Source organism: Oncorhynchus keta, unplaced genomic scaffold (genome assembly GCF_023373465.1).
Source record: "Oncorhynchus keta strain PuntledgeMale-10-30-2019 unplaced genomic scaffold, Oket_V2 Un_contig_1319_pilon_pilon, whole genome shotgun sequence".
Taxonomy (NCBI): Eukaryota; Metazoa; Chordata; class Actinopteri; order Salmoniformes; family Salmonidae; genus Oncorhynchus; species Oncorhynchus keta.
In genome coordinates this window covers 275121-299104 of record NW_026278147.1, presented here as the reverse complement: position 1 = coordinate 299104, position 23984 = coordinate 275121, and the positions used below count along the sequence as shown (strand labels likewise).

Genomic DNA, 23984 nt, shown 5'->3' with positions numbered 1-23984 from the left:
AGACATGCCACCAGAGGTCTGTTTAAACTACTAACACACAGCTCAGACACCCATACATACCCCACAAGACATGCCACCAGAGGTCTGTTTAAAACTACTAACACACAGCTCGGACACCCATACATACCCCACAAGACATGCCACCAGAGGTCTGTTTAAACTACTAACACACAGCTCAAACACCCATGCATACCCCACAAGACATGCCACCAGAGGTCTGTTTAAACTACTAACACACAGCTCAAACACCCATGCATACCCCACAAGACATGCCACCAGAGGTCTGTTTAAACTACTAACACACAGCTCCAGAACAGACTATGGGACGAGCACAGGACTACATGGAACTCTATTCCACATCAAGTAACTGACGCAAGATTTAAAAAACATAAATAAGGATAATATAATAATAATAATAATATATGCCATTTAGCTGACGCTTTTATCCAAAGCGACTTACAGTCATGTGTGCATACATTCTACGTATGGGTGGTCCCGGGATAAGAGACGCACTCTACACACGTACACATGGATGTTGTATTGTAGATATGTGATAGTGGCTTGAAGGAACACAATGTGTGGTGAAAAGTGTTATGTAATGTGATATTTAAACTGTATACAACTGCCTTAAATGTTGCTGGACCTCAGGAAGAGTAGCTGCTTCCTTGGCAGGAACTAATGGGGATCCATAATAAACCCCAGGAAGAGTAGCTGCTGCCTTGGCAGGAACTAATGGGGATCCATAATAAACCCCAGGAAGAGTAGCTGCTGCCTTGGCAGGAACTAATGGGGATCCATAATAAACCCCAGGAAGAGTAGCTGCTGCCTTGGGAGGAACTAATGGGGATCCATAATAAACTCCAGGAAGAGTAGCTGCTGCCTTGGGAGGAACTAATGGGGATCCATAATAAACCCCAGGAAGAGTAGCTGCTGCCTTGGCAGGAACTAATGGGGATCCATAATAAACCCCAGGAAGAGTAGCTGCTGCCTTGGCAGGAACTAATGGGGATCCATAATAAACCCCAGGAAGAGTAGCTGCTGCCTTGGCAGGAACTAATGGGGATCCATAATAAACCCCAGGAAGAGTAGCTGCTGCCTTGGGAGGAACTAATGGGGATCCATAATAAACTCCAGGAAGAGTAGCTGCTGCCTTGGGAGGAACTAATTGGGATCCTTAATAAAAACAAATAGATACAGTGTACAAAACATTAAGAACACCTTAATGCTTAGGGTTAGGGTTCCATGACATTGACTGACCAGGTGAATCCAGGTGAAAGCTATGATCCCTTATTGATGTCACTGAATCCACTGCAATCAGTGTAGATGAAGGAGAGGAGACAGGTTAAAGACGGATTTTTAAGCCTTGAGACATGGATTGTGTATGTGTGCCCTTTAGAGGGTGAACGAGCAAAACAAAATATTTAAGTGCCTTATAATGGGGTATGGTAGTAGGCGCCAGGTGCACCGGTTTGTGTCAAGAACTGCAACCCTGCTGAGTTTTTCACACTGTGGTAATCAAGAATGGCCCACCTCCCAAAGGACATCTAGCCAACTTGACAACTGTGGAAAGCATTGGAGTCAACATGGGCCAGCAACCCTGTGGAACGCTTGCCATCTTGTAGAGTCCATGCACCGACGAATTGAGGCTGTTCTGAAGGAAAAAGGGGGGGTGCAACTCAATATTATAAAAGTGTTCTTAATGTTTAGTACACTCAGCATCTTACTATACCACATACACTAACGATACTAAACTCAGCAAAAAAATAAATGTCCCTTTTTCAGGACCCTGTCTTTCGTTATTCGTAAAAATCCAAATATCTTCACAGATATTCATTGTAAAGGGTTTAAACACTGTTTCCCCATGCGTGTTCAATGAACCATAAACAATTAATGAACATGCACCTGTGGAACGGTTGTTAAGACACTAACACCTTACAGACGGTATGCAAATAAGTTCACAGTTTGGAAAACTTCTACGGACTGAAAAACACCAAAGGATCCCTGCTCATCTGCGTGAACATGCCTTAAAGGAGGCAGCGATGGTGGATGTGTGTCTCCATACTGCAGATGTGACCAGGGAAATAAATTCACAAAGTCACAAAGTGCTGTACAGAAACCCAGCCTCAAACCCCAAACAGCAAGCAATGCAGGTGTAGAAGCACGGTGGCTTGGAAAAACTCCCTAGAAAGGCCAGAACCTAGGAAGACACCTAGAGAGGAACCAGGCTATGAGGGGTGGCCAGTCCTCTTCTGGCTGTGCCGGGTGGAGATTATAACAGAACATGGCCAAGATGTTCATAGATGACCAGCAGGGTCAAATAATAATAATCACAGTGGTTTTCGAGGGTGCAACAGGTCAGCACCTCAGGAGGTAACATCCTACACACTCCATATACTCTATATACCATAATATATACACACTACACACAGCATATACTAACTACTACATAGACTATATACTCCATATACTCTATATACCATAATATATACACACTACACACAGCATATACTAACTACTACATAGACTACATACTCCATATACTCTATATACCATAATATATACACACTACACACAGCATATACTAACTACTACTACATAGACTATATACTACACATTACATATACATACCATATACACTACATATACTAACTACTACATAGACTACATACTCCATATACTCTATATACCATAATATATACACACTACACACCGCATATACTAACTACTACATAGACTATATACTACACATTACATATACATACCATATACACTACATATACTAACTACTACATAGACTACATACTCCATATACTTACCATAATATACGTATACTACACACTGCATATACTAACTATAATACAACTCAATATTAGAAAGGTTTTCTTAATGTTTTGTCCACTTGGTGTATTTCTACATCTTATTTATATGCACAACAATGTCATCGGTATCTGTCAGGTGAAATGGGTAGATGAGGGAGCACAGTATCAACTCCTGGAATACAATACAGTTGATTTATAGTTACTTAGTTATGGGAATGTATATGTTATTGTGGAGAACATTAAGGGAAGGTATTAAGGGAAGATACCGCCATGAATATGCCCCAAGGCTAGGTAGGGGTGTATACAAATAATCAAATTAGAAATAACATTGTAATTCTATGGTGGACTGGACCCAGGTAGTAAGGTGAAGGTGTGTTACCTTGGAAACGTTGCCGGTAATCCTGCTGAGAGCAGCCAGAGACCTCCAGCTGAACGGACGGAGAGCCCCTCCCCTACCCGGCTGGTCTACCTTTTCCACCACCACAGAGTAACTGAGGGAGTGGGATGGACATACATATTTCACATAAACACTATTTAAACAATTAGTGGATCTCAATGGAAATGTTAACGTACTGTAATTCATACAAACCTTGCATGGTAGAAAGGTGGTCCTTTTCGGTAAAGCACTGCATGGAAGAGAAAATACAGTACAAGGCAATAAGACTAAGAATTATAAGACTAAGAATTATCATAGCATCAAGAATCAACACATCTGAGTGTCGAGTGTTTTATGGTTGGAGGATCACAGTCAACCCATTAAACTAACAGGGAAACAAGGTCTTTCCTGCAAACATTCTCAGTCAACCCATTAAACTAACAGGGAAACAAGGTCTTTACTGCAAACATTCTCAGTCAACCCATTAAACTAACAGGGAAACAAGGTCTTTACTGCAAACATTCTCAGTCAACCCATTAAACTAACAGGGAAACTGTACCGCATTCACAGTCATCCCATAAAAAAGAGAGATCATGATGAGCCACTTAATTTTTCAGCATGTTTTTACAAAAAGATTGATTTAGAGTTGGATAAACTTGGATAAAATCAAATTTTATTTGTCACATACACATGTTGAGCAGATGTTATTTCAGGTGTAGCGAAATGCATGTAGGACATATACAGGATTCTTATTGCCAAGGACTATACAGCAAATGCTCTGGCAAACCAACAACCAGCAAAAGAAACAGAAACCTGAAAATACCATCCAACCTGGAACTGAGTGAGTAATGTTTAGTCTGAAGCTACTTTTAAAGCCAAGAAGAAAAAGACATCACAATGATCTATTTTAAGGACGGGATACCAAATTAAGGCTACCAAGCTTACTAGGACATAACAGATCCAGATACAACTTCAATTAGCACGGTGGTGTGAAGTGAGAGGTGTCAAAGTCCTTGAGCCCAACAATTGCAGGAGAGTTGCAGGAAGCTCCATGGCTTCCCCCTGTGCAGAGGTCATCACAATATAGTACCCCTTGGATGAGGCACAGACACACTTTTTTAAATATATATATATTTTTTTAGAGCTGGCCACCTAGCCAAACTGAACAATCAGGGGAGAAGGGCCTTGGTCAGGGAGGTGGCCAATAACCCGATGGTCACTCTGACAGAGCTCCAGAGTTTCTCTGTGGAGATAGGAGAACCTTTCATAAGGACAACCATCTCTGCAGCACTCCACCAATCAGGACTTTATGGTAGAGTGGACAGTCAGAAGCCACTCCTCAGTAAAAGGCACGACAGCCTGCTTGGAGTCTGTCAAAAGGCACCTAAAGGACTCTCAAACCTTGAGAAACAAGATTCTCTGGTCTGAAGAAACCAAGATTGAACTCTTTGGCCTGAATGACAAGTGTCACGTCTAGACAAAAGCTGGCACCATCCCTACGGTGAAGCATGATGGTGGCAGCATCATGCTGTGGTGATATATTCAGTGGCAGGGAATGGGAGAATAATCAGGATCGAGGGAAAGATGAACGGAGCAAATTACAGAGAGATCCTTGATGAAAACCTGCTCCAGAGTGCTCAGGACCTCAGACAGGGGCAAAGATGGTAACATACTTTGTTTCCTGGAAACATGGCTCACTTGGGATACGTTATCAGAGTCGGTACAGCCACCTGTTTTTCTCACGCATCGCACCGACAGAAACAAACATCTCTCTGGAAATAAGAAGGGCGGGGGGGGGGTATGCCTTATGATTAACGAGTCGTGGTGTGATCATAACAACCTACAGGAACTCAAATCCTTTTGTTCACCTGACTTAGAATTCCTTACAATCAAATGCAGACCGCATTATCTACCAAGAGAATTCTCTTCGATTATAATCATATTAGTGTACATCCTCCCCCAAGCAGACACCTCGACGGCCCTGAAAGAACTTCATTGGACTCTATGTAAACTGGATACCACATCCTGAGGCTGCATTTATTATAGCTGGGGATTTTAACAAGACTAATCTGAAAACAAGGCTCCCTAAATTTTATTAGCATATCGAATGTGCGACCCGGGCTGGAAAAATTCTGGATCATTGCTACTCTAACTTCCCCGACACATACAAAGCCCTCCCTCGCCCTTCTTTCGGCAAATCTGACCACGACTCCATTTTGTTGCTCCCAGCCTATAGAAACACCCGTGCTCAGGTCTGTTCAAAGCCGACCAATCTGACTCCATGTTTCAAGATTGCTTCAATCACGTGGACTGGGGTATGTTCCGGATAGCATCGGACAACAACATTGATGTATACGCTGACTCGGTGAACGAGTTTATTAGCAAATGCATCAGTGATGTTGTACCCACGGCGACAATTAAAACCTTCCCCAACTAGCATGACTGTATGAGATAATGACGGGTGGTAGACAGGGTAGTGCGGCAGGTGACGCTTCTCATTCGAATGCTGTAATTTTATCTAAACCATCAGGTGTACGCCGATCCCAGTTAAGTAACTCATGCAAAGAGTTAAAGCACAATTATGGGTTTTATCTCCAGTACTCTGCCATGACTGTCAGTTATGTAGCTGCTCTACTGATAATCTCAGTGTGTCCTTGCTGGGATGACACAAATCTACTGCAGGAGAATATCAACACCAAACACATTGGTTCACTGTTCCACGGGAGCGGACAGTACACAGCATACCATAATGTTCTGAATAATGGCCAAGTCTACCTCGCTCCTTATTCTACTGAACCGCTTAGGCGTAAAACACAAGTCCAACATTTATCGGAAACTGTTAAACTACCTGTTCACTACCCTCCTGATCTCCAGGGATGTGCAACTCAATCCTGGGCCTAACATCACCGAGCCAGCCTCAACCCTGGGCCTATCATCACCGAGCCAGCCTCAACCCTGGGCCTAACATCACCGAGCCAGCCTCAACCCTGGGCCTAACATCACCGAGCCAGCCTCAACCCTGGGCCTAACATCACTGAGCCAGCCTCAACCCTGGGCCTATCATCACCGAGCCAGCCTCAACCCTGGGCCTAACATCACCGAGCCAGCCTCGACCCTGGGCCTAACATCACCGAGCCAGCCTCAACCCTGGGCCTAACATCACCGAGCCAGCCTCAACCCTGGGCCTAACATCACCGAGCCAGCCTCAACCCTGGGCCTAACATCACCGAGCCAGCCTCGACCCTGGGCCTAACATCACCGAGCCAGCCTCGACCCTGGGCCTAACATCACCGAGCCAGCCTCAACCCTGGGCCTATCATCACCGAGCCAGCCTCAACCCTGGGTCTAACATCACCAAGCCAGCCTCAACCCTGGGCCTAACATCACCGAGCCAGCCTTGACCCTGGGCCTAACATCACCGAGCCAGCCTCAACCCTGGGCCTAACATCACTCAACCCTGGGCCTAACATCACCAAGCCAGCCTCAACCCTGGGCCTAACATCACCAAGCCAGCCTCAACCCTGGGCCTAACATCACCAAGCCAGCCTCAACCCTGGGCCTAACATCACCAAGCCAGCCTCAACCCTGGGCCTAACATCACCAAGCCAGCCTCAACCCTGGGCCTAACATCACCAAGCCAGCCTCAACCCTGGGTCTAACATCACCAAGCCAGCCTCAACCCTGGGCCTAACATCACTGAGCCAGTGATACTCACCGGAGTGGAAAGCAGTGGATGCCCTCGTCCACTGATCGTCGCCACTGTGGAAGTGGATGAGTGCCATGGTCCCATGGTTTCTCTCGACTCACCTGGCTCCAGGATAGATTTAGACTCTTCAAACATACCCAAATCGCTAAATGCGATCCCTGACTCTGCTTCTGGTACGCAAGCTGTTGTAATTAGTTCCCCGCATCCAGTGTAGGTGGGAGGGATTGTTAATTGTGCTACCGAACTGCCCCTAATCAAAACTAAACAAAATAGCCTAAACCCAGCCGTCAGAAAACACAGAAAATTCAACATCTACTCACAGACTCCAACCTTGACTTCTTTTGCCTCTCAGAGACACGGCTCCATAAAACCTCTCCATATGCTGCTGTGATTGGCTACAATGTCTTCAGGAGAGACAGGATTGAAGGAAGAGGAGGGGGTGTGATGATTTACATTAAAGAACATATCCGATGTAAACAAACTGAGTGGTCATGTGATAATGAACTGGAATGTATCGGCCTGAACGTTACACTGTCTCCCCAAATGTCTTTTACCCTCATTGGAATGTATAGGCCACCTTCCACCAAAAGTGTGTTTTTTGATCAGTTTAATAACATGCTGAGGGAATGTGATTTTGGGAAAGAGGTCATCTTAATGGGAGATTTTAACATTAATTATGAAGACAAGTCTTGTAGGAAAACCCTCAAATGGATCTCTAATACCTTTGACCTTACACAGCTAGTTAAAGTGCCAACCAGGGTGACTTGTTGCTCTAAAACACAGATTGATTTAGTCTGCAAACTTGATTGAGTTGGAGGTGTGCATGGCCACGCAGTCATGGGTGAACAGGGAGTACAGGAAGGGGCTGAGCACGCACCCTTGTGGGATCCCAGTGTTGAGGATCAGCGAAGTGGAGCTGTTGTTTCCTACCTTCACCACTTGGGGGCGGCCCGTCAGGAAATCCAGGACCCAATTGTACAGGGCGGGATTGAGCTTAATGAGCTTGGAGGGTACTATGGTGTTGAATGCTGTGTTATAGTCAATGAAAAGCATTCTTACATAGGTATTGCTCGTCCAGAAGGGATAGGGCAATGTGCAGGCAATTGCATCGTCTCTGGACCCATCAAAGTGGGTCTAGGGTGATAGGTAAGGTGGAGGTGATATGAAGGTGATATGATTCTTGACTAGTCTCTCAAAGCACTTCATGATGACAGAAGTGAGTGCTACTTTTACATTCTTGGGAACAGGCACAATAGTGGCCATCTTGAAGCAGGTGGGGACAGCAGACTGGGATAAGGAGAGATTGAAAATGTCTGTAAACACACCAGCCAGCTGGCCTGGGCATGTTTTGAGGACGCGGCTAGAGATTCCGTCTGGGCTGGCAGCCTTGTGAGGGTTAACACGTTTAAATGTCTTACGTCGGCCACAGAGAAGGAGAGCCCACAGTTCTTGGTAGCTGGCCGCGTCGGTGGCGCAGTTAAAAGAAAAATCAGCAGTTTCCAGCTACAACAGTCATTTACAAGATTAACAATGTCTACACTGTATTTCTCATCAATTTGATGGACAAAACATTTGCTTTTCTTTCCAAAGCAAGGACATTTCTAAGTGACCCCAAACTTTTGAAAGGTATTGTGAATATTACATACATACATACATACATACATACATACATACATACATACATACATACATACATACATACATACATACATACATACATACATGAATTGGCAAGGGCACTAGAGCAGTCTACAATTAATGAATTATTAACTCACTGAGGTCAGTCCCGTACTTCACCCCAGGCTTGGGCACCCACCCCCTGCTGCGGAAGTAATGGTAGGCCATGTATGACGTCTCAAAGTGGGGCTGAACCGACCGGAACATCTCCCACAGCTGGAGCACCGACAATGGCTCCTGAAGAGTAAGTCAGAATAAGCAAGACTCGCACTAAACAAACATGCACCATAACAGCAAAGGCTTTAGTTAATAAGACATATATGTTTATAAGACTGTAGCTTCTTACCTCATTGTAGTAAACTGAAAGGCATCCTAATGCATAGACCAAGAAGAAAGCCTGAAAGAAGAAAATAATGTTCAAAAGATCAGAAAAATACAGGGCAGTCTTAGAGGGATGAGCCTACTCCGAATGTCTAAAATGGTATCTATCCCATAGATCAGTGGTCACCAACCAGTCAATCGTGATCGACTGGTCTATCTCCAAGCCTTTCCTAGTAGATCGCCAAACATTTCTGCAAAAAGCCCAATGATAAAGCCTTGCATTCCTATTTTGTTTAGCTCTGTCTGGTAGCGGTAGATGCACTTGATTCAGCTGGCCTGCGCACAGGGTAGTCAAAGTGTTCCAATTTTGAACCATTTCATGTGTCTGAAGGTACAAACTCCGCCTACCGGGCCTGGAGAGCAAATCCAGTGCACTTATAGGCCTATCGCTAGCCTATCAAATAGCTCAGATCACCTGCAGCTTCCACGATCCCACAGCGAAGTTGATAGTCAACTACAGCTCCTGATGTAATGGAGGTAATTGGTAACTTAAAGATATCAGCAACAGGTCATGATGAGATTGGTGACTGGTGAAATCAGTGTTTTCCTCGATTACTGAGCCTCTAACCTACAATGCATTGGAAAGTATTCAGACCCCTTCCTTTTCTCCACATTTTGTTATGTTGCAGCCTTATCCTAAAATGGATTACATTTACATTTAAGTCATTTAGCAGACGCTCTTATCCAGAGCGACTTACAGATTGGATTAAATATATATTACACTACACACAATACCCCATAATGACAAAGCAAAAACAGGTTTTTAGAAATGTTTGCAAATGTATTAACAAAAAACATAAATATCTTATTTATATAAGTATATGGACCCTTTACTATGAGCCTCGAAATTCCGCTCAGGTGCATCCTGTTTCCATGGACCATCCTTGAGATGTTTCTACAACTTGATTGGAGTCTAGCTGTGGTAAATTCAACTTATTGGACATGATTTGGAAAGGCACACACACACACACACCTGTCTATATAAGGTCCCACAGTTGACCGTGCATGTCAGAGAAAAACCAAGTCATGAAGTCAAAGGAATTGTCCGTACAGCTCCGAGATAGAATTGTGTCGAGACTCATACAAAATACATTTGCAAAACTAGTCACCTCCTCTAATTACCTGGCTCCACCTGAGTCTTGTTTAAGAAACCCAATATCTTGTCTATTTATGACAATGTACGCCAATTATGTATTTTCACCTACAGTACCAGTCAAAAGATTGGACACCTACTCATTCAAGGGTTTTTCTTTATTTTTACTATTTTCTACATTGTTGAATTATTGTGAATACATGAAATAACGCATATGGAATCATGTAGAAACCAAAAAAGTGTTAAATCTAAAATTAATTTGAGATTCTTCAAAGTAGCCACCCATGGCCTTGATAACAGCTTTGCCCACTCTTGACATTCTCTCCACCAGCTTCATGAGGTAGTCACCTGGAATACATTTAAATTAACAGGTGTACCGTGTTAAAAGTTAATCTGTGATGGCCTCCCGAGTGGTGCAGTGGTCTAAGGCACTGCATGGCAGTGCTAGCTGTGCCACTACAGATTCTGAGTTCGAGTCCAGGCTCTGTCGCAGCCGGCCGCGTCCGGGAGACACATGGGGCAGTGCACAATTGGCCCAGCGTCGTCCGTGTTAGGGGAGGGTTTGGCCAGCAGGGATATCCTTGTCCCACAACGCACTAGAAAGACCAATTCAGAATTAGTGTAAGGTGTCAGGAGAGCGATTAGGGCAGGTAGGGTACAGGCCGGTGCTGATGGTGGACGATAACATCCAGCAACAGTCAACAAAGCTATTTGAAAGTTTAATGCTTAAAACCAGCAAATCAAATGGTTTGGGGACAGACTTCGTGGAGACATCTGAGCACTGAAGGTGATCCTTGGTAAATATTGCCACTCCACCACCTTTGGAAGATCTGTCTTGCCGAAAAAGGTTACAACCAGAAAGGTTAACATCAGTATTCACAGCACTCTTCCTTAACTAAGTCTCAGTAATGACCAACATATCTGTGAACCCACACTTTCAATTGTTCCATTTTAGGTAATAAGCTTCTAGTGTAAATGTGAAGAAAACCCAATTGATTGGACATGATTTGGAAAGGCACACCTGTCTATATAAGTTCCCACAGTTGTTTGCTGCTCTGGCCCCCCAATGGTGGAACAAACTCCCTCACGACGCCAGGACAGCGGAGTCAATCACCACCTTCCGGAGACACCCGAAACCCCACCTCTTTAAGGAATACCTAGGATAGGATAAAGTAATCCTTCTCACCCCCCTTAAAAGATTTAGATGCACTATTGTAAAGTGGCTGTTCCACTGGATGTCATAAGGTGAATGCACCAATTTGTAAGTCGCTCTGGATAAGAGCGTCTGCTAAATGACTTAAATGTAATGTAAATGTTGACAAAGCATATCAGAGCAAAAACCGAGCCATAAGGTCAAAGGAATTGTCCGTAGAGCTCCAAGATGGATTTGCGTCGATGCACAGATCTGGGTAAGGGTACCAAAAAATGTCTGCAGCATTGAAGGTCCCCAAGAACACAATGGCCTCCATCATTCTTAAATGGAAGAAGTTTTGAACCACCAAGACTCTTCCTAGAGCTGGCTGCCCAGCCAAACTGAGCAACCGGGGGAGAAGGGCCTTGGTCAGGGAGGTGACCAAGAACCCGATGGTCACTCTGACAGAGCTCCAGAGTTCCTCTGTGGAGATGGGAGAACCTTCCAGAAGGACAATCATCTCTGCAGCACTCCACCAATCAGGCCTTTATGGTAAAGTGGCTAGACGGAAGCCACTCCTCGGTAAAAAGGCACACCCGAATCGGGCACACCCGATTGAACATCTCTGGAAAGACCCGAAAATAGCTGTGCAGCAACGCTCCCCATACAATCTTATAGAGCTTGAGAGGATCTGCAGAGAAGAATTGGAGAAACTCCCCAAATACAGGTGTCCAGTTTGTAGCGTCATACCCAAGAAGACTCGATGCTGTAATCACTGCCAAAGGTGCATCAACAAAGTACTGAGTAAAGGGTAGAGGTCGACCGATTATGATTTTCAAATACCGATTATACCGACTATTGGAGGACCAGAAAAAAGCCGATACCAATTAATCGGACGATTCTTTAAATGTATTTATTTGTAATAATGACAATTACAACAATACTGAATGAACACTTATTTTAACTTAATATAATACATCAATAAAATCAATTTAGCCTCAAATAAATAATGAAACATGTTAAATTTGGTTTAAATCATGCAAAAACAAAGTGTTGGAGAAGAAAGTAAAAGTGCAATATGTGCCATGTAAGAAAGCTAACGTTTAAGTTCCTTGCTCAGAACATGAGAACATATGAAAGCTGGTGGTTCCTTTTAACATGAGTCTTCAATATTCCCAGGTAAGAAGTTTTAAGTTGTAGTTATTATAGAAATTATAGGACTATTTCTCTCTATATGATTTGTATTTCATATACCTTTAATAACTATTGGATGTTCTTATAGGCACTTTACTATTGCCAGTGTAACAGTAAAGCTTCCGTCCCTCACCTCACCCCTACCTGGGCTCGAACCAGAAACACATCGACAACAGCCACCCTTGAAGCAGCGTTACCCATTGCTCCACAAAATCCACGAGGAAGGGGAACAACTACTCCAAGTCTCAGAGCGAGTGACGTTTGAAACGCGCACCTCGCGAACTAGTTAGCCATTTGACATCGGTTACACAGACGACACATAATTATGCAGACGACACACAATTAATCTTCTCCTTTCCCCCTTCTGATGACCAGGTGGCGAATCGCATCTCTGCATGTCTGGCAGACATATCAGTGTGGATGACGGATCACCACCTCAAGCTGAACCTCAGCAAGACGGAGCTCCTCTTCCTCCCGGGGAAGGACTGCCCGTTCCATGATCTCGCCATCACGGTTGACAACTCCATTGTGTCCTCCTCCCAGAGCGCTAAGAACCTTGGCGTGATCCTGGACAACACCCTGACGTTCTCAACTAACATCAAGGCGGTGTCCCGTTCCTGTAGGTTCATGCTCTACAACATCCGCAGAGTACGACCCTGCCTCACACAGGAAGCGGCGCAGGTCCTAATCCAGGCACTTGTCATCTCCCGTCTTGATTACTGCAACTCGCCGTTGGCTGGGCTCCCTGCCTGTGCCATTAAACCCCTACAACTCATCCAGAACGCCGCAGCCCGTCTGGTGTTCAACCTTCCCAAGTTCTCTCACGTCACCCCGCTCCTCCGCTCTCTCCACTGGCTTCCAGTTGAAGCTCGCATCCGCTACAAGACCATGGTGCTTGCCTACGGAGCTGTGAGGGGAACGGCACCTCAGTACCTCCAGGCTCTGATCAGGCCCTACACCCAAACAAGGGCACTGCGTTCATCCACCTCTGGCCTGCTCGCCTCCCTACCACTGAGGAAGTACAGTTCCCGCTCAGCCCAGTCAAAACTGTTCGCTGCTCTGGCCCCCAATGGTGGAACAAACTCCCTCACGACGCCAGGACAGCGGAGTCAATCACCACCTTCCGGAGGCACCTGAAACCCCACCTCTTCAAGGAATACCTAGGATAGGGTAAGTAAGGGTAAGTAATCCTTCTCACCCCCCCCCCCAAAAAAGATTTAGATGCAAGTGGCTGTTCCACTGGATGTCATAAGGTGTATGCACCAATTTGTAAGTCGCTCTGGATAAGAGCGTCTGCTAAATGACTTAAATGTAAATGTAAATGTTACACCAGCCTAATCTTGGGACTTGATAGGCTTGAAGTCATAAACGGCGTAATACTTGAAGCACAGCGAAGAGCTGCTGTCAAACACATGAAAGTGCTGTTCGAATAAATCCTTACGAGCTGGTGCCTACCACCGCTCAGTCAGACTGCTCTATCAAATCACAGACTTAGTTATAACATAACCCCCTGAAATACGAGCCTTAGGCCATTAATATGATAAAATCCGGAAACTATCATTTCAAAAACAAAAAGTTAATTATTTCAGTGAAATACGGAATCGTTCTGTATTTTAGCTAACGGGTGGCATCCACAAGTCTAAATATTCCTGTTACATTGCACAACCTTCAATGTTAATAATAATAATAATAATTTATTAAGTAAAATTCTGGCAAATTAGGCGGCCCAAACTGTTGCATATACACTGACTCTGCGTGCAATTAGCGCAAGAGAAGTGACAATTTCACCTGGTTAATATTGCCTGCTAACTGGATTTCCTTTTAGGTTTAAAAATATATACTTCTGTGTATTGATTTTAAGAAAGGCATTGATGTTTATGGTTAGGTACAGTCGTGCAATGATTGTGCTTTTTTCGCAAATGCGCTTTTGTTAAATCATCCCCCGTTTGGCGAAGTTGGCTGTCTTTGTTAGGAAGAAATAGTCTTCACACAGTTCGCAACGAGCCAGGTCACACAGTTCGCAACGAGCCAGGTTAGCAAATCAAATCAAATCAAATGTTATTTGTCACATACACATGGTTAGCAGATGTTAATGCGAGTGTAGCGAAATGCTGTGCTTCTAGTTCCGACAATGCAGTGATAACCAACAAGTAATCTAACTAACAATTCCAAAACTACTGTCTTATACACAGTGTAAGGGGATAAAGAATATGTACATAAGGATATATGAATGAGTGATGGTACAGAGCAGCATACAGTAGATGGTATCGAGTACAGTATATACATATGAGATGAGTATGTAGACAAAGTAAACAAAGTGGCATAGTTAAAGTGGCTAGTGATACATGTATTACATAAGGATGCAGTCGATGATGTAGTGTACAGTATATACGTATGCATATGAGATGAATAATGTTGGGTAAGTAACATTATATAAGGTAGCATTGTTTAAAGTGGCTAGTGATATATTTACATCATTTCCCATCAATTCCCATTATTAAAGTGGCTGGAGTTGGGTCAGTGTCAATGACAGTGTGTTGGCAGCAGCCACTCAATGTTAGTGGTGGCTGTTTAACAGTCTGATGGCCTTGGGATAGAAGCTGTTTTTCAGTCTCTCGGTCCCAGCTTTGATGCACCTGTACTGACCTCGCCTTCTGGATGATAGCGGGGTGAACAGGCAGTGGTTCGGGTGGTTGATGTCCTTGATGATCTTTATGGTCTTTATGGCCTTCCTGTAACATCGGGTAGTAGTTTGCCCCCGGTGATGCGTTGTGCAGACCTCACTACCCTCTGGAGAGCCTTACGGTTGAGGGCGGAGCAGTTGCCGTACCAGGCGGTGATACAGCCCGCCAGGATGCTCTCGATTGTGCATCTGTAGAAGTTTGTGAGTGCTTTTGGTGACAAGCCAAATTTCTTCAGCCTCCTGAGGTTGAAGAGGCGCTGCTGCGCCTTATTCACGACGCTGTCAGTGTGAGTGGACCAATTCAGTTTGTCTGTGATGTGTATGCCGAGGAACTTAAAACTTGCTACCCTCTCCACTACTGTTCCATCGATGTGGATAGGGGGGTGTTCCCTCTGCTGTTTCCTGAAGTCCACAATCATCTCCTTAGTTTTGTTGACGTTGAGTGTGAGGTTATTTTCCTGACACCACACTCCGAGGGCCCTCACCTCCTCCCTGTAGGCCGTCTCGTCGTTGTTGGTAATCAAGCCTACCACTGTTGTCGTCCGTAAACTTGATGATTGAGTTGGAGGCGTGCGTGGCCACGCAGTCGTGGGTGAACAGGGAGTACAGGAGAGGGCTCAGAACGCACCCTTGTGGGGCCCCCGTGTTGAGGATCAGCGGGGAGGAGATGTTGTTGCCTACCCTCACCACCTGGGGGCGGCCCGTCAGGAAGTCCAGTACCCAGTTTCACAGGGCGGGGTCGAGACCCAGGGTCTCGAGCTTGATGACGAGCTTGGAGGGTACTATGGTGTTGAATGCCGAGCTGTAGTCGATGAACAGCATTCTCACATAGGCATTCCTCTTGTCCAGGTGGGTTAGGGCAGTGTGCAGTGTGGTTGAGATTGCATCGTCTGTGGACCTATTTGGGCGGTAAGCAAATTGGAGTGGGTCTAGGGTGTCAGGTAGGGTGGAGGTGATATGGTCCTTGACTAGTCTCTCAAAGCACTTCATGATGACGGAAGTGAGTGCTACGTGGCGGTAGTCGTTCAGTTACCTTAACTTTCTTGGGAACAGGAACAATGGTGGCCCTCTTGAAGCATGTGGGAATAGCAGACTGGTATAGGGATTGATTGAATATGTCCGTAAACACACCGGCCAGCTGGTCTGCGCATGCTCTGAGGGCGCGGCTGGGGATGCCGTCTGGGCCTGCAGCCTTGCGAGGGTTAACACGTTTAAATGTCTTACTCACCTCGGCTGCAGTGAAGGAGAGACCGCATGTTTTCGTTGCAGGCCGTGTCAGTGGCACTGTATTGTCCTCAAAGCGGGCAAAAAAGTTATTTAGTCTGCCTGGGAGCAAGACATCCTGGTCCGTGACTGGGCTGGGTTTCTTCTTGTACATTTACATTTAAGTCATTTAGCAGATGCTCTTGTAGTCCGTGATTGACTGTAGACCCTGCCACATGCCTCTTGTGTCTGAGCCATTGAATTGAGATTCCACTTTGTCTCTGTACTGACGCTTAGCTTGTTTAATAGCCTTGCGGAGGGAATAGCTGCACTGTTTGTATTCGGTCATGTTGCCAGACACCTTGCCCTGATTAAAAGCAGTGGTTCGCGCTTTCAGTTTCCCGCGAATGCTGCCATCAATCCACGGTTTCTGGTTAGGGAATGTTTTTATCATTGCTATGGGAACGACATCTTCGACGCACGTTCTAATGAACTCGCACACCGAATCAGCGTATTCGTCAATATTTTTATCTGACGCAATACGAAACATGTCCCAGTCCACGTGATGGAAGCAGTCTTGGAGTGTGGAGTCAGCTTGGTCAGGCAAGCAGGCAATATTAACTAAATATAAAAATATATACTTGTCTATTGATTTTAAGAAAGGCATTGATGTTTATGGTTAGGTACACATTGGAGCAACGACAGTCCTTTTTCGCAAATACGCACCGCATCGATTATATGCAACGCAGGACACGCTAGATAAACTAGTAATATCATCAACCATGTGTAGTTAACTAGTGATTATGATTGATGGATTGTTTTTTATAAGATAAGGTTAATGCTAGCTAGCAACTTAACTTGGCTTACTGCATTCGCGTAACAGGCAGGCTCCTCGTGGAGTGCAATGTAAAGCAGGTGGTTAGAGCGTTGGACTAGTTAACCGTAAGGTTGCAAGATTGAATCCCCGAGCTGACAAGGTAAAAATCTGTCGTTCTGCACCTGAACAAGGCAGTTAACCCACTGTTCCTAAGCAGTCATTGAAAATAAGAATGTGTTCTTAACTGACTTGCCTGGTTAAATAAAAGGTTAAATAAAGGTGTAAAAAAAACGCCCAAATTGGTGTCCAAAAATACCGATTTCCGATTGTTATGACAACTTGAAATCGGCCCTAATTAATCTGCCATTCAGATGAATCGGTCGACCTCTTGTAAAGGGTCTAGATTTATTCTTGGGTAAATGCGATACTTCTGTTTATTTTTTATAAATTTGCTAACATTTCTAATAATCTGTTTTTGCTTTGTCATTATGGTGTATTATGCGTAGATTGATGAGGGGAATAAACAATTGAATACATTTTAGAACAAGGCTGTAACGTAACAAAATGTGGAAAAAGTCAAGGGGCCTGAATACTTTCCGAATGCACTGTATACCTGACTTGCTGAAATATAATTTTAAAATGGTTGGTGAAGAACAACATTGGCAGGGCAATTCAAGCACAGCCAAAATGCATTGATAATGTATTGGGTCTATAGCCTATGGCACAAACCTCATTGCTACAGTACTTTCTAATAGGTTACTGTTGCATAGGCTTACGGTTTTTTAAAGACATTTAAAAAAGTTTGAGCAGTAGATCTCGGCCTGCATTTTGACTCAGAAAGTGATCTTGGCTCAGAAAAGCGATCTCCTCTCTGCACAGACCATACACAGACCATACAAACGCTCCACACCGCGTGGCCGTGGCCACCCTAATCTGGTGGTCCCAGCGCGCACGACCCACGTGGAGTTTCAGGTCTCCGGTAGCCTCTGGAACTGCCGATCTGCGGCCAACAAGGCAGAGTTCATCTCAGCCTATGCCTCCCTCCAGTCCCTCGACTTCTTGGCACTGACGGAAACATGGATCACCACAGATAACACTGCTACTCCTACTGCTCTCTCCTCGTCCGCCCACGTGTTCTCGCACACCCCGAGAGCTTCTGGTCAGCAGGATGGTGGCACCGGGATCCTCATCTCTCCCAAGTGGTCATTCTCTCTTTCTCCCCTTACCCATCTGTCTATCGCCTCCTTTGAATTCCATGCTGTCACAGTTACCAGCCCTTTCAAGCTTAACATCCTTATCATTTATCGCCCTCCAGGTTCCCTCGGAGAGTTCATCAATGAGCTTGATGCCTTGATAAGCTCCTTTCCTGAGGACGGCTCACCTCTCACAGTTCTGGGCGACTTTAACCTCCCCACGTCTACCTTTGACTCATTCCTCTCTGCCTCCTTCTTTCCACTCCTCTCCTCTTTTGACCTCACCCTCTCACCTTCCCCCCCTACTCACAAGGCAGGCAATACGCTCGACCTCATCTTTACTAGATGCTGTTCTTCCACTAACCTCATTGCAACTCCCCTCCAAGTCTCCGACCACTACCTTGTATCCTTTTCCCTCTCGCTCTCATCCAACACTTCCCACACTGCCCCTACCCTATGGTATCGCGCCGTCCCAACCTCAAGACCTCACAACCTCGGTCCTCCCCTCCCGCTCCGTGGCTCGACGACTCATTGCGAGCTCACAGAACAGGGCTCCGGGCAGCCGAGCGGAAATGGAGGAAAACTCGCCTCCCTGCGGACCTGGCATCCTTTCACTCCCTCCTCTCTACATTTTCCTCCTCGGTCTCTGCTGCTAAAGCCACTTTCTACCACTCTAAATTCCAAGCATCTGCCTCTAACCCTAGGAAGCTCTTTGCCACCTTCTCCTCCCTCCTGAATCCTCCCCCCCCCCTCCTCCCTCTCTGCAGATGACTTCGTCAACCATTTTGAAAAGAAGGTCGACGACATCCGATCCTCGTTTGCTAAGTCAAACGACACCGCTGGTTCTGCTCACACTGCCCTACCCTGTGCTCTGACCTCTTTCTCCCCTCTCTCTCCAGATGAAATCTCGCGTCTTGTGACGGCCGGCCGCCCAACAACCTGCCCGCTTGACCCTATCCCCTCCTCTCTTCTCCAGACCATTTCCGGAGACCTTCTCCCTTACCTCACCTCGCTCATCAACTCATCCCTGACCGCTGGCTACGTCCCTTCCGTCTTCAAGAGAGTGAGAGTTGCACCCCTTCTGAAAAAACCTACACTCGATCCCTCCGATGTCAACAACTACAGACGAGTATCCCTTCTTTCTTTTCTCTCCAAAACTCTTGAACGTGCCGTCCTTGGCCAGCTCTCCCGCTATCTCTCTCAGAATGACCTTCTTGATCCAAATCAGTCAGGTTTCAAGACTAGTCATTCAACTGAGACGGCTCTTCTCTGTATAACGGAGGCGCTCCGCACTGCTAAAGCTAACTCTCTCTCCTCTGCTCTCATCCTTCTAGACCTATCGGCTGCCTTCGATACTGTGAACCATCAGATCCTCCTCTCCACCCTCTCCGAGTTGGGCATCTCCGGCGCGGCCCACGCTTGGATTGCGTCCTACCTGACAGGTCGCTCCTACCAGGTGGCGTGGCGAGAATCTGTCTCCTCACCACGCGCTCTCACCACTGGTGTCCCCCAGGGCTCTGTTCTAGGCCCTCTCCTATTCTCGCTATACACCAAGTCACTTGGCTCTGTCATAACCTCACATGGTCTCTCCTATCATTGCTATGCAGATGACACACAATTAATCTTCTCCTTTCCCCCTTCTGATGACCAGGTGGCGAATCGCATCTCTGCATGTCTGGCAGACATATCAGTGTGGATGACGGATCACCACCTCAAGCTGAACCTCGGCAAGACGGAGCTGCTCTTCCTCCCGGGAAGGACTGCCCGTTCCATGATCTCGCCATCACGGTTGACAACTCCATTGTGTCCTCCTCCCAGAGCGCTAAGAACCTTGGCGTGATCCTGGACAACACCCTGTCGTTCTCAACTAACATCAAGGCGGTGGCCCGTTCCTGTAGGTTCATGCTCTACAACATCCGCAGAGTACGACCCTGCCTCACACAGGAAGCGGCGCAGGTCCTAATCCAGGCACTTGTCATCTCCCGTCTGGATTACTGCAACTCGCTGTTGGCTGGGCTCCCTGCCTGTGCCATTAAACCCCTACAACTCATCCAGAACGCCGCAGCCCGTCTGGTGTTCAACCTTCCCAAGTTCTCTCACGTCACCCCGCTCCTCCGCTCTCTCCACTGGCTTCCAGTTGAAGCTCGCATCCGCTACAAGACCATGGTGCTTGCCTACGGAGCTGTGAGGGGAACGGCACCTCAGTACCTCCAGGCTCTGATCAGGCCCTACACCCAAACAAGGGCACTGCGTTCATCCACCTCTGGCCTGCTCGCCTCCCTACCACTGAGGAAGTACAGTTCCCGCTCAGCCCAGTCAAAACTGTTCGCTGCTCTGGCCCCCCAATGGTGGAACAAACTCCCTCACGACGCCAGGACAGCGGAGTCAATCACCACCTTCCGGAGACACCTGAAACCCCACCTCTTTAAGGAATACCTAGGATAGGATAAGTAATCCTTCTCACCCCCCCCTAAAAGATTTAGATGCACTATTGTAAAGTGTCTGTTCCACTGGATGTCATAAGGTGAATGCACCAATTTGTAAGTCGCTCTGGATAAGAGCGTCTGCTAAATGACTTAAATGTAAATGTAAATGTAAAAGGTTGCTTTACAACACCCTAGATAATGGCACTCTAGTGCACTAGGGGCACAGTATTGGTGGTGGTAGTGGAGGTGTCATCAGGACAGGGGGGGTGGTGGTGGGGACAAGGGAGGGTGGTGGGGACAAGGGAGGGTTGTGAGGACAAGGGACAGGGAGGGTTGTGGGGACGGCGGTGAGTTGAGTACCTGACATGATGACTCCTTGCTGTCCCCAGTCCACCTGCCCATGCTGCTGCTCCAGTTTCAACTGTTCTGCCTTACTATTATTCAACCATGCTGGTCATTTATGAACATTTGAACATTTACATTTTACATTTAAGTCATTTAGCAGACGCTCTTATCCAGAGCGACTTACAAATTGGTGCATTCACCTTATGACATCCAGTGGAACAGACACTTTACAATAGTGCATCTAAATCTTTTAGGGGGGGGTGAGAAGGATTACTTATCCTATCCTAGGTATTCCTTAAAGAGGTGGGGTTTCAGGTGTCTCCGGAAGGTGGTGATTGACTCCGCTGAACATCTTGGCCACGTTCTGTTATAATCTCCACCCGGCACAGCCAGAAGAGGACTGGCCACCCCACATATGCTCTCTCTAATTCTCTCTTTCTTTCTCTCTCTCTCGGAGGACCTGAGCCCTAGGACCGTGCCCCAGGACTACCTGACATGATGGCTCCTTGCTGTCCCCAGTCCACCTGACTGTGCTGCTGCTCCAGTTTCAACTGTTCTGCCTTATTATTATTCGACCATGCTGGTCATTTATGAACATTTGAACATCTTGGTCATGTTCTGTTATAATCTCTACCCGGCACAGCCAGAAGAGGACTGGCCACCCCACATAGCCCGGTTCCTCTCTAGGTTTCTTCCTAGGTTTTGGCCTTTCTAGGGAGTTTTTCCTAGCCACCGTGCTTTTACACCTGCATTGTTTGCTGTTTGGGGTTTTAGGCTGGGTTTCTGTACAGCACTTTGAGATATCAGCTGATGTACGAAGGGCTATATAAATACATTTGATTTGATTTGATTTGCTTGGAGTACCTCAGCCTCACTTCAGAATACTAACAGCTCTGTGAGGTCAAACAATCAACTCCAATACCTCTCTACCTCAGCAGACCTCACACCAGCAGACCTGATCAGACCTCACACCAGCAGACCTGATCATGGCATATATTATCAGACCTCACACCAGTAGACCTGATCAGACCTCACACCAGCAGATCTCCCACCAGCAGACCTGATCAGATCTCACACCAGCAGACCTGATCAGATCTCACACCGGCAGACCTGATCAGTCCTCACACCAGCAGATCTCACACCAGCAGACCTGATCAGACCTCACACCAGCAGACCTGATCAGACCTCACACCAGCAGACCTGATCAGATCTCACACCAGCAGACCTCACACCAGCAGACCTGATCAGATCTCACAACGGCAGACCTGATCAGACCTCACACCAGCAGATCTCCCACCAGCAGACCTGATCAGATCTCACACCAGCAGACCTGATCAGATCTCACACCAGCAGACCTGATCAGATCTCACACCAGCAGACCTCACACCAGCAGACCTGATCAGATCTCACACCAGCAGACCTGATCAGACCTCACACCAGCAGACCTGATCAGACCTCACACCAGCAGACCTGGTCAGATCTCACACCAGCAGACCTGATCAGACCTCACACCAGCAGACCTGGTCAGACCTCACACCAGCAGACCTGGTCAGATCTCACACCAGCAGACCTGATCAGACCTCACACCGGCAGACCTGGTCAGACCTCACACCAGCAGATCTCACACCAGCAGACCTGATCAGACCTCACACCAGCAGACCTGGTCAGATCTCACAACGGCAGACCTGATCAGATCTCACACCGGCAGACCTGATCAGATCTCACAACGGCAGACCTGATCAGACCTCACACCAGCAGACCTGGTCAGATCTCACAACGGCAGACCTGATCAGATCTCACACCAGCAGATCTCCCACCAGCAGACCTGATCAGATCTCACACCAGCAGACCTGATCAGATCTCACACCAGCAGACCTGATCAGATCTCACACCAGCAGACCTGATCAGACCTCACACCAGCAGACCTGGTCAGACCTCACACCGGCAGACCTGATCAGACCTCACACCAGCAGACCTGGTCAGACCTCACACCAGCAGACCTGGTCAGACCTCACACCCGCAGATCTCACACCAGCAGACCTGATCAGATCTCACACCAGCAGACCTCACACCAGCAGACCTGATCAGATCTCACACCAGCAGACCTCACACCAGCAGACCTGGTCAGACCTCACACCGGCAGACCTGATCAGATCTCACACCGGCAGACCTGATCAGATCTCACACCGGCAGACCTCACACCGGCAGACCTCACACCGGCAGACCTCACACCCGCAGACCTGATCAGATCTCACACCGGCAGACCTGATCAGATCTCACACCGGCAGACCTCACACCGGCAGACCTCACACCGGCAGACCTCACACCCGCAGACCTGGTCAGACCTCACACCGGCAGACCTGATCAGATCTCACACCGGCAGACCTGGTCAGACCTCACACCGGCAGACCTGATCAGATCTCACACCGGCAGACCTGGTCAGACCTCACACCGGCAGACCTGATCAGACCTCACACCGGCAGACCTGGTCAGTCCTCACACCAGCAGACCTGGTCAGACCTCACACCAGCAGACCTGGTCAGACCTCACACCAGCAGACCTGGTCAGACCTCACACCAGCAGACCTGATCAGATCTCACAACGGCAGACCTGATCAGACCTCACACCAGCAGATCTCCCACCAGCAGACCTGATCAGACCTCACACCAGCAGACCTGATCAGACCTCACACCAGCAGACCTGATCAGACCTCACACCGGCAGACCTCACACCGGCAGACCTCACACCGGCAGACCTCACACCGGCAGACCTCACACCGGCAGACCTCACACCGGCAGACCTCACACCGGCAGACCTCACACCAGCAGACCTCACACCAGCAGACCTCACACCAGCAGACCTGATCAGACCTCACACCGGCAGACCTCACACCGGCAGACCTCACACCGGCAGACCTCACACCGGCAGACCTCACACCG

The 23984-nt window shown here is 47.0% G+C and overlaps 1 protein-coding gene and 1 long non-coding RNA gene across 5 annotated transcripts in view; both read right to left on the bottom strand.

Moving 5' to 3' along the window:
• The window catches only part of tsen2 (TSEN2 tRNA splicing endonuclease subunit), a 44519-nt gene that overhangs the window by 9453 nt on the left and 11082 nt on the right, over positions 1-23984 (bottom strand). For 2 of the 4 annotated variants that reach the window (XM_052501282.1, XM_052501283.1), the window contains exons 6-9: positions 8925-8975; positions 8677-8815; positions 3409-3445; positions 3199-3310 (exon numbers count right to left, since the gene is read on the bottom strand). In XM_052501282.1, the coding sequence (XP_052357242.1) occupies positions 3199-3310; positions 3409-3445; positions 8677-8815; positions 8925-8975 (339 nt within the window). Of the gene's footprint in view, positions 1-3198; positions 3311-3408; positions 3446-8676; positions 8816-8924; positions 8976-10191; positions 10649-23984 lie in introns of those variants that run through there. The other 2 variants (XM_052501284.1, XM_052501285.1) reach the window with 1 other exon arrangement.
• LOC127918101 (uncharacterized) lies at positions 21013-23129 on the bottom strand. The gene is made up of 3 exons (XR_008098788.1): positions 22981-23129; positions 21910-21985; positions 21013-21060 (listed from the first exon to the last, which is right to left on the bottom strand). It is a non-coding gene; the product is annotated as an uncharacterized LOC127918101 (long non-coding RNA).